Source organism: Nerophis ophidion, linkage group LG11 (assembly GCF_033978795.1).
Source record: "Nerophis ophidion isolate RoL-2023_Sa linkage group LG11, RoL_Noph_v1.0, whole genome shotgun sequence".
Classification (NCBI taxonomy): domain Eukaryota; kingdom Metazoa; phylum Chordata; class Actinopteri; order Syngnathiformes; family Syngnathidae; genus Nerophis; species Nerophis ophidion.
Genome location: NC_084621.1, coordinates 8,571,281 through 8,581,531, shown reverse-complemented (window position 1 = coordinate 8,581,531; position 10,251 = coordinate 8,571,281). Strand labels below are relative to the sequence as shown.

General features: G+C 39.9%; 1 protein-coding gene across 1 annotated transcript; it reads left to right on the top strand.

Annotated features, from left to right (window-relative positions):
- The first annotated feature begins 769 nt into the window (after positions 1-769).
- On the top strand, positions 770-9,797 carry LOC133561619 (trypsinogen-like protein 3). Its single transcript, XM_061915025.1, has 5 exons — positions 770-899; positions 981-1,122; positions 4,031-4,284; positions 6,682-6,821; positions 9,211-9,797. The coding sequence occupies exons 1-5, from the start codon at positions 860-862 to the stop codon at positions 9,427-9,429; spliced, it is 795 nt and encodes a 264-aa protein (XP_061771009.1). The 5' UTR covers positions 770-859; the 3' UTR covers positions 9,430-9,797.
- Positions 9,798-10,251: the final 454 nt, after the last annotated feature.

Below are 10,251 nucleotides of genomic sequence, written 5' to 3'. Positions count from 1 at the left end.
TTAAACCAGTATGGGTGGCACTGGGAGCAGGTGGGTAAAGTGTCTTGCCCAAGGACACAACGGCATTCACTAGGATGACGGAAGCGGGAATCGAACCTGCAACCCTCAAGTTGCTGGCACGGCCACTCTACCAACCGAGCTAAGCCGCACCCACCATGAATTGATTAAGTTGAAAAAATTATTCGGGTGTTACCATTTAGTGGTCAATTGTACGGAATATGTACTGAACTGTGCAATCTACTAATAAAATAATCAATCAATCCAATTGTGTAGACATAAAACTGGTGCACAAGTTGTTCTAAAATGCCTAACTTGTTTTCCCGCTTGGCCGTAACATGAACAAATAAACCAAATGGTCTTGGCAACAAAACTCTCACCAGTAGATATTGGTTTCTTTTATTCCAGCATAGAGACAAGCAAATATTTTGCTGTACAAAGCTCAACACTGCTAGTGTTTGGATTGTGCAATCCAACACAAAGAGAACATGAATGCAATAGGTGATGGTAAACTATTAACTTTATTACCAGAATATGGCCCCATTATTACAGCCGTGTGTTATTCTTATACAACCTGACTCCACACCTCACTTGTTTGACATAATGAAAATGTAAACATATTTAATTAAAACTGCTCAGGAACTTTACGCTATGGAATACTAACATCTGCTATGTGATGGAAATTAGTATGTAACTGTTCTTTACGAAGGAAAAGCAGGAAACAAGGTGTGGCCCTCAGACGGTAAGCGTCATTACCAAGGTCACGTCTGGGAATGACGGGAAATAAAGTACAAGTTCCTCCTCCAGTGCTTCTTATAAAAGGTGGACAATATCAAACTGGGGTCATCACTCCAGAACAAACATGGAGATTCTCGTTCTGCTCATCTCCTTGGGCCTCACAGGTAGACGACTCGTGTACGCCTCTCATCATTACCCTTTATTTAATATTACTTGTATTATTATTATTGCTTGTGTTGGAACAGGAGTGTCCTCCCTGGAGCAGGACAAGCTGTGCACGCCTCACTCCAGACCCTGGCAGGTGTCTCTGAGCAATCGGCGGACGAGTTGCAGCGGCGCTCTGATCAATGAGTGGTGGCTGGTGACGTCTGCCGCCTGCACATCCACGTAAGCCAGAATATAAGATTGTTTTCAAAAAATGTTTTAATTTAACAACTTGTGGTCAAACTGGGTCAAAGTCAGTTTGTCTTGTTTTATTCAAGCTGGACTTAAGCTTGAATAAAACAACCGAGCGGTCATAGCTCGGTTGGTAGAGGGGCCGTGCCAGCAACTTGAGGGTTCCAGGTTCGATTAACGCCTTTGCCATCCTAGTCACTGCCGTTGTGTCCTTGGGCAAGTCACTTCACCCACCTGCTCCCCGTGCCACCCACACTGGTTTGAATGTAGCTTAGATATTGGGTTTCACTATGTAAAGTGCTTTGAGTCACTAGAGAAAAAGCGCTATATAAATATAATTCACTTCACTGTTTACATTGTAGATTGTCACTGAAGGCATCAAAGCTATGAATGAAAACATGTAGAGCAGGGGTGGGCATTACGTCGATCGCGATCGACTGGTCGATCTCGGAGGGTGTGTCAGTCGATCTCAAGCCAGGCATTAAAAAATAGACATAAAAATGAGCAATCATCAATCATATCAAGACTTCACTTTCGTCAGTTGTTTGACATTCTCGGCACCCGAGGATCTTGTGAGATGACGCTGGCTGCTGCAAGCTCATATTTAAGAAAAAAATCACTAACAGGGCGGACGCAGAGAAACACATTTTATTTCTAGAGACTCCGTACCTACTGTCAAAACTCTAAAGACCGACTGCACAGTTCCTGTCTTCACCATAAAAGACCTGTTTCATCCTGCCTGTGCTAACAAAATAAGAGTCTCAGAAAGCTAGCGTGCACAAGCTAGCAAGCTACGGAGTTTGATGCCAATGTATTTCTCCGGCGACCGCTTTCTCACTTGCTTGCCCACCCGCACACTCACTGACGTCACTCACCTGCTGCCAGACATTAAAGGGCCACACACATATGCTACTATCATAACAAAGTGTTTAAAAACCAGTATGCAAGTTGGACAAATGAGATGCCAAATCCAACCACTTTCATGTGGTATTGGACAGAAAGGAGGACTTTTTTGTTCCTCCATTTGAAAATGCGGACGTTATCAGCACCACTGTCTAATTCCAATCAATGCAAGTCATCAGAATCAGGTGATACACCAACTTATATTCTTGTCTTCATGAAAGAAAGGAATCTATGTGTGTTAAACATGCTTGTATTATCATTAAACACCATTAACTTAACAAAAATGTCTCTTTCATAAATAAATAAATACAAATTATAAATAGGAATGAGGTAGATCTACTCGACTTGGTCAATTGAAAAGTAGCTCACCTGCAGAAAAAGTGTGAGCGCCCCTGATGTAGACTTATGTACTTAACGAAAAAAGGCGAACTAACTGCGGGGATTAATGAAGTACGTCTATTCTGAAAACATGTTTTGTATTTTAATTTCTTCAAAATAGCCACCCTTTGCTCTGATTACAGTTTTGCACACTCTTGGCATTCTCTCCATGAGCTTCAAGAGGTAGTCACCTGAAATGGTTTTCAATTCCCAGGTGTGTTTAAAGCTCATGGAGAGAATGCCAAGAGTGTGCTAAGCAGTAATCAGATCAAAGGGTGGCTATTTTGAAGGAACTAGAATATAGAACATGTTTTCAGTTATTTCACCTTTTTTTTGTTAAGTACATAACTCCACGTGTGTTCATTAGAGATGTCCGATAATGGCTTTTTTGCCAATATCTGATATTCCGATATTGTCCAACTCTTAATTACCGATTCTGATATCAACCGATACCGATATATACGGTGGTGGAATTAACACATTATTATGTCAATTCTGTAGGAATGGATTAAACAATGTGACAAGGTTTTCCAAAATAAATCCTCTCAATATGAAAAAAAGTGCCAATATAGCACTGCCATATTTATTATTGAAGTCACAAAGTGCATTATTTTTTTTAAGATGCCTCAAAACAGCAGCTTGGAATTTGGGACATGCTCTCCGAGAGAGCATGAGGAGGTTGAGGTGGTTCGGTAGGAGGTAGCGGGGGTGTATATTGTAGCGTCCCGGACTAATTAGTACTGCAAAGGGTTCTGGGTATTTGTTCTGTTGTGTTACGGTGCGGATGTTCTCCCAAAATGTGTTTCTTGTTGGTGTGGGTTGACAGTGTGGGGCATATTTGTAACAGTGTTTAAAGTTGTTTATACGGCCACCCTCAGTGTGACCTGTATGGCTGTTGACCAAGTATGCCTTGCATTCACTTGTGTGTGTGAAAAGCCGTACATTTTATGTGAAAGGGCAGGCATGCAAAGGCAGTGCCTTTAAGGTTTATTGGCGCTCTGTAGCCATGCGATGAGCTGGCGACTTGTCCAGGGTGTACGCTGCCTTCCACCCGATTGTTGCTGAGATAGGCACTAGCGCCCCCCGCAACCCCAAAAGGGAATAAGTGGTAGGAAATGGATGGATGGATGTACTTCTCTCTACGTCCGTGTACACAGCGGTGTTTTAAAAAGTCATACATTTTACTTTTTGAAACAGATACCGATATTTTTGGAGCAGATGCTGCTAATTTCCGATATTACTTTTTAAAGCATTTATCGGCCGACAATATCGGCAGTCCGATATTATCGGACATCTCTAGTGTTCATTCATAGTTTTGATACCTTCAGTGACAATCTACAATGTAAATAGTCATGAAAATAAAGAAAACGCATTGAATGAGTAGAAGGTGTGTCCAAACTTTTGGCCTGTACTGTATGTTTATGACTTTTCAAAAATTAGCTATCCATATCTACAAATAGAAATTTAAAATGCCATGAATTTTCCCGTTTCTTCATGATTGCACAAACCCTGTAACATGTATCTGCATAGCGTGGAGGCATAAGGGTGGTGACATGTGAGGAAAATCCCATTCAACAAGGTGTGAGTTAAAATCAGTCGCCTTCTTTCCACCTGTTAGATCCAACAACGTCATCGCCTCACTCGGAGAACACGACCTCACGGCGGACGAGGAAACCGAGCAGCACATTCCCGTGGCGGACATCATCCGCCACAGCCCGTACCGTTCGCCCCTCCACAGCCTGGCCTTGGTGCGCCTGGCCCGGCCGGCCCGCTTTACTCAGCACGTGCAGCCCATCGGCCTGCCCGATCGCTGCCCTCAGCCCGGAGAGAGCTGCAGTGTCAGCGGCTGGGGCTCCACCGTACCAAATCAATGTCAGTGGATCTTTTAAATCTAGCTCCGCACTTCACTGCAATATCAAAATATCAAATGCATGCTGGATTTGATCACTTGCACTCCATTGCACATTTTCAGTGGTTCTTTGTAATCATGCTTATATTTGCCTTTTTTAAATTATTTTTGTTGTCAAATTTTACTTAAAGGGGGCTGTTTGCAACACCACCAGCTTGCTTATTTCATCATTGATGGTTTAAAAGAAGACAATCATTCAGTCCATTTTCTACCACTTGTCCCGCTCGGGCTCGCAGGGGTGCTGAAGCCGATCCCATTTGTTTGACAATTGTCTATATCAGGGGTTCGTAAAATATGGCCCGCTACCGTCCAAAATCCGGCCCGCGTGTATTTCCCAAGTTAAAAATTTGTTTTTAAAAATAATGCTTTTTTCGACAATCTGATATGCCTGAATGGCTAGGAGACACCGAAAGTAACAAGCGGTAGAAAATGGATTAGAAAGAACAGATTTACAAAAATATATATATATATTTATTTATTGTATTTAAAAAAAATATTTTCACAAAAATAATAAAAAATATATATATGTAAGTATTTGTATATACAGTATATATATATTTTTGGGGATTATCTTTGCAAAAATAACTATATATGTATATATGTATATATATGTATTTTTTTGTAAAATTAAAACAGTTCTTATTTTTACAATAATAATTATACATATATGTATTTTTTTATTATTTTCACAAAAATAATACATATATATGTATATACATGTTTTAAATATTTTTACAAAAATACATTATATATTATTTGTAAAAACAATTAAAACATTGTATATACATATATATTTTTTTGTATTATTTTTGTAAAAAAAATGAAATTATATATTTATTATTTTTGTGAATCTGTCCTTTCCAATCTGTCTCCTAGCCAATCAGGCAAATCATATTGTCTAAAAATCCATTTTCCCACCAATCGGAATATATGTTAGGTCAGGAAAAAACACAGAGGCTATTTCATCCCAACAAGCCTGTTTCGCAGGTATCGAGCAAGGAAACCTGCAAAACAGACTTGTAGGGATGATATAGCCTGTGTGTTTTTTCCTGACCTAATGTATGTGTGTTTGGGGACCCCGGTCTATATTTTTCATAATTACTAAGTTTATGTAATAAAACATTTTATCGGCCCGGATAAAATGATCGGTGTTTACGGCGGTCACTCGCCCGGTTTCATCAACACATACGAGCAAGGAGCGCGTGCACACACATAAAAGCAGTCCAAGAGAAGCAACAAACAATTTGAAGTCATGCTGTTGTTATGATGAATTATAAATCCAATGACCGCTAACGTTAGCTATCTAGATTGCTATTGTTAGCTAACAACACCTAAAGCTAACGCAAGTGTATGTGTTACGTAATTACGTCATTACGTAATAACATGTAGGCATCTTTGAAAATGTTGCAAACAGCCCTTTTAGGTTCTTGTTATATTGGCTTTTTTTTTTTATGTTAGCTGTTTTTGCAAAAATACACCAAGACAAAGGATTTGTATGTGTAAATACTAGGGGTGTGGGTAAAAATCGATTCGAATACGAATTGCGATTTTCACATTGTGCGATTCAGAATCGATTCTCATTTTTGAAAATATACCATAACAATGCAATCCAATTCCAAAATCAAACCTGAGCCAGCAACACTCAGAACTGCAATAAACAGAGCAATTGAGAGGAGACACAAACACCACACAGAACAAACCAAAAGTAATGAAACAAAAATGAATATTATCAACAACAGTATCAATATTAGTTATAATTTCAGCATAGCAGTGATTAAAAATCCCTCATTGACATTATCATTAGACATTTATAAAAATAAAAGAACAATAGTGTCACAGTGGCTTACACTTGCATGGCATCTCATAAGCTTGACAACACACTGTGTCCAATGTTTTCACAAAGATAAAATAAGTCATATTTTTGGTTCTTTTAATAGTTAAAACAAATTTACATTATTGCAATCAGTTGATAAAACATTGTCCTTTACAATTATAAAAGCTGTTTTTTTTTTTTTAAATCTACTACTCTGCTAGCATGTCAGCAGACTGGGGTAGATCCTGCTGAAATCTATGTATTGAATGAATACAGAATCCTTTTGAATCGGAAAAATATCGTTTTTGAATCAAGAATCGCGTTGAATCGGAAAATATCGATATATTATCGAATCGCGACCCCAAGAATCGATATTGAATCGAATCGTGGGACACCCAAAAATTCGCAGCCCTAGTAATTATACATAAAACCGATTCTAATCAAAACTTACCAAGGAATGTCGGGCATTTAACGCTGCAGCACAAAAAACAACACTCACGTCTTGGTAAAAAGTCACAGTCTTCCCTTATTTTCCTTCTTAAAACAGATGAATCTCCTGAGCAGCTGAAGTGCTTGAATGTGCATGTTGTGGAAGACCAGGCTTGTATCAACACTTTCCCAGACTACGTGTTCTGGAGCCTGGGCATGGTGTGCGCCGGCGGGGAGAACGCCACAGACAACTGTTTGGTGAGCACAGAATGTGGGTCATTTGTCGGCCTCGTTTAAGGGAACTTACCTGTCATCTGTTGCTGACTGATCAACAGTTCCCAAAGTTTTATCTTAAAATGCGTAGCGAAGCCTGTTTTTCTTCTGTTTTTTAACGAAGGTGGGCGCACAATACTAGGTGGTTCATGTTCATGAGGAAGGTTTTCCTTTCATGATGTCATGTGAACCTTGAACTTAAAGATTAACGTAATAGTTTTTTGTTTTTTAAAGTTAAATGTTCATAAACATAAAGGGTGTCACGCGGTGCTCGCATCGTGGTTGCGTGTTGTGTCACCCCAAGATGCACCAGGACCCGACAGGCAGGAATTGCAGGTAGGAGCTTGTTTTGATACAAAAATAAAAGAACACTGGTACAAAACAGACAAAAGAAAGTGCGTGCCTACGCACGGGAAGCTAACGCTAAACGTAGCAATAGAGTCCAAAAGTCCAAAAGTAACGTGCCGAGCGCACGAGAAGCTAAGGCGAAACTTAGCACAAGTGTAGACATAAGAGGAAATACCAATGTGAGTGTTGCAAACGGCAACCAACGGATCAAGACAGAATTGAGGTCGAAGGCAGGCTTAAATACTAAAGCAATAATCAAAACACAGGTGCGCGTAACAAACAAGAGCAGGTGGAACAAATGAGAAACCATGGTAATAAGATAAAACAAGGAAGAGCCAAACCAGGGATCGGAAGAGTCCAAAAACAAACAGGAAACACAAAAGGACTCAAAAACAAAAACAATATATGATCCGGGCAGCAAATCATAACAAATCATATGACTGTTAGAAAATCATCAAAAAGTCACTATTGCATAGTAGGGGACCTTTACCAATTTACCGGACTATAAAGCGCACTGGTAAATTAGCCGCACCCAGTAAATTTTAATGGAAAAAAATTTTTTTCCATATCTTAGCCGTACCTGTCAGCTGCACATATACTGTACATGTGGTCAAATTATTTACACAAAAATTTTGTCAATTTTTATTTACATGGCAGTAAAACGACTGATCAAACAAAACAGAAGGCATCGTCATGGACCCACAAGCTGCGGAAGCTAGCTCTCCAATCAGCTAAGCAGACTCCAAATGAAACAATACAAAAATAATGGCATTGTAAGTTAATAATACTAACAAGACACTGGTAAACGTGTTAGCATGTTAGCAAATGCTAACAATGCCAGCTTCATTACATAATCACAGCACATACAAATAGGCATGAAAACACACCTACAGACATCGCACATGGGCCGGTTTAGTAAGTAAGAATTGTTTTAGGTATATTGTAAAACTTAAAAACGTTACTTGGAGTAAAGAATGAAGAATCCATACGCAATGACTGGAAGAGGGAACTACACTTGTACTTCCGGTTGAAAAGCTCCGTCTAAAAAGAAGGGCACTGCAGCACCTGTCGAGCAAACTTCTTTAGAAGCTAGCGCCATAGCACAAATAACATTATTTCAGTGTCTTTTTTTTATATATGTATTTTTACTATTTTTAATATGGCCATCAGCGAAGAAAAAAACATAAACTAGCCCAGGGGTAGGGAACCTATGGCTCTAGAGCCAGATGTGGCTCTTTTGATGACTGCATCTGGCTCTCGGATAAATCTGAGCTGACATTGCTTAACACGATAAGTAATGATTAATTCCAATTGTAATCAGAGTGTTAAAAATAACGTTCAAAATATAAAACATTCTCATGCCTTTTTATGTTCAAGAAGTTGCGTTAAAGGTAAGAAGTAATTCATTTATTATTGGTTAGTGTGGGGCTTGCCCTCCTGGGGGATCTTTAGACCACCATGAGTCTGTTTTAGGGTTACAATATTGTTTTAATTTTTCTCTCAGTTGCTAACCAGCAATTGTCTTTTTCTCTTTCGTCCTCACTCGCGCTCTGGCTCCAGCCCCAACCCTGTCTCTCCTCCTGGCTGCTGCTTATAACAGAGCGACAGGTGATTAGATAACAAGGCCCAGGTAGGCCATCTATGCACCTGTCGCTGATTTCGAGGACGGTCCTGGCAACATCCCGCTTTGCTGCAGGCCCGCAGGCCACATCCCTCCACAGTTAACTTCAGAATAACAATGTTAATACAAAAAATAACAGACCTATTATACTCTGGAAATGTTGGTCTTACTTAAAAATGCACGCATATAGTTGTGTTCAGTGTTAAAAAAAATATTATATGGCTCTTAGGGAAATACATTTTAAAATATTTGACTTCTTGGCTCTCTCAGCCAAAAAGGTTCCCGACCCCTGAACTAGCCGCACAGTTTTATAAGCCGGGGGGGTTCAAAACGTAGGAAGAAAGTAGCGGCTTATCGTCCGGACTTTAAAGCATTTAAAAACTAAAATGTTTGAACCTTTGGCAGAGCGATGCAGGCGCCGTTCTGGTGTGCGGCGACCAGCTGCAGGGCGTTCAGTGGTTCAGACATGGCTGCCAGAACGCGGAGCACCCCAGCGTCTACACGAAGCTCTGCATGTACAACGACTGGATCCGCAGAGTGATGGCCAGCTCCACCCCGACCACGACAACTGCACGGACGACAACCTCAAAAGGCGCCATGAAAGGGCAGGCAGGGAAAGAATAAAACTATCGCCCCAACGCCACAATGTTACTCAGAGTTTTCATCAACAGCTGCCTCGTAGCTGACGTGAACTATCACTGATTTTTGCAGATTCTCTGAACCTTTTGACGATATTACGGACCGTAGATGGGGAAATCCCTAAATTCCTCGCAATAGTTCGTTGAGAAATGTTTTTAAAATGTGTCCGACTATTTGCTCCCGCATTTGTTCAAAAAGAGGTGACCCTCGCCCCAACCTTGTTTGTGAACGACTGAGCATTTCATGGGAGCTGCTTTTATACCCAATCATGGCACCCACCTGTTCCCAATTACCCTGTTCGCCCGTGGGATGATCCAAATAAGTGTTTGATGAGCATTCCTGAACTTTCCCAGTCTTTTTTGCCGCTTGTGCCAGCTTTTTTTTTAAAAAATGTTGCAGGCATCACATTCCAAATGAGGTAATATTTGAGAAAAGTTACATTTTCCAGTTCGAATGTTAAGTATCTTGTCTTTGCAGTCTATTCAATTGAATGTGGGTTGAAAAGGTTTTGCAAATCATTGTATTCTGTTTTTATTTACAATTTACACAATGTGCCAACTTCACTGGTTTTGGGGTTTGTAATCTTGTTCAATTGTACTTACTGGTGATCTATGCAATATTATAAGCATTTATTTTAGTGTTTCATATGATGCTGCTTGATTTGACTAAAATTAAAAGCAAACTATTTCCAAGATTTCGCCAATGTATTTTTGTTTTGGTATCGACTATTCAAAGCTCGGTGTTACTTGGTATTGGGAATCGCCCATTATTAGTGTATACTATAGTGTATACCGTATTTTTGGACTA

Excerpts from the sequence above, each read along its gene's own strand:
- LOC133561619 (XM_061915025.1), top strand. The coding sequence starts at position 860 with ATGGAGATTCTCGTTCTGCTCATCTCCTTGGGCCTCACAG. Across the intron at positions 900-980 it reads CATCTCCTTGGGCCTCACAG|GAGTGTCCTCCCTGGAGCAG; the intron begins GTAGACGACTCG and ends GTGTTGGAACAG. Across the intron at positions 1,123-4,030 it reads TCTGCCGCCTGCACATCCAC|ATCCAACAACGTCATCGCCT; the intron begins GTAAGCCAGAAT and ends TCCACCTGTTAG.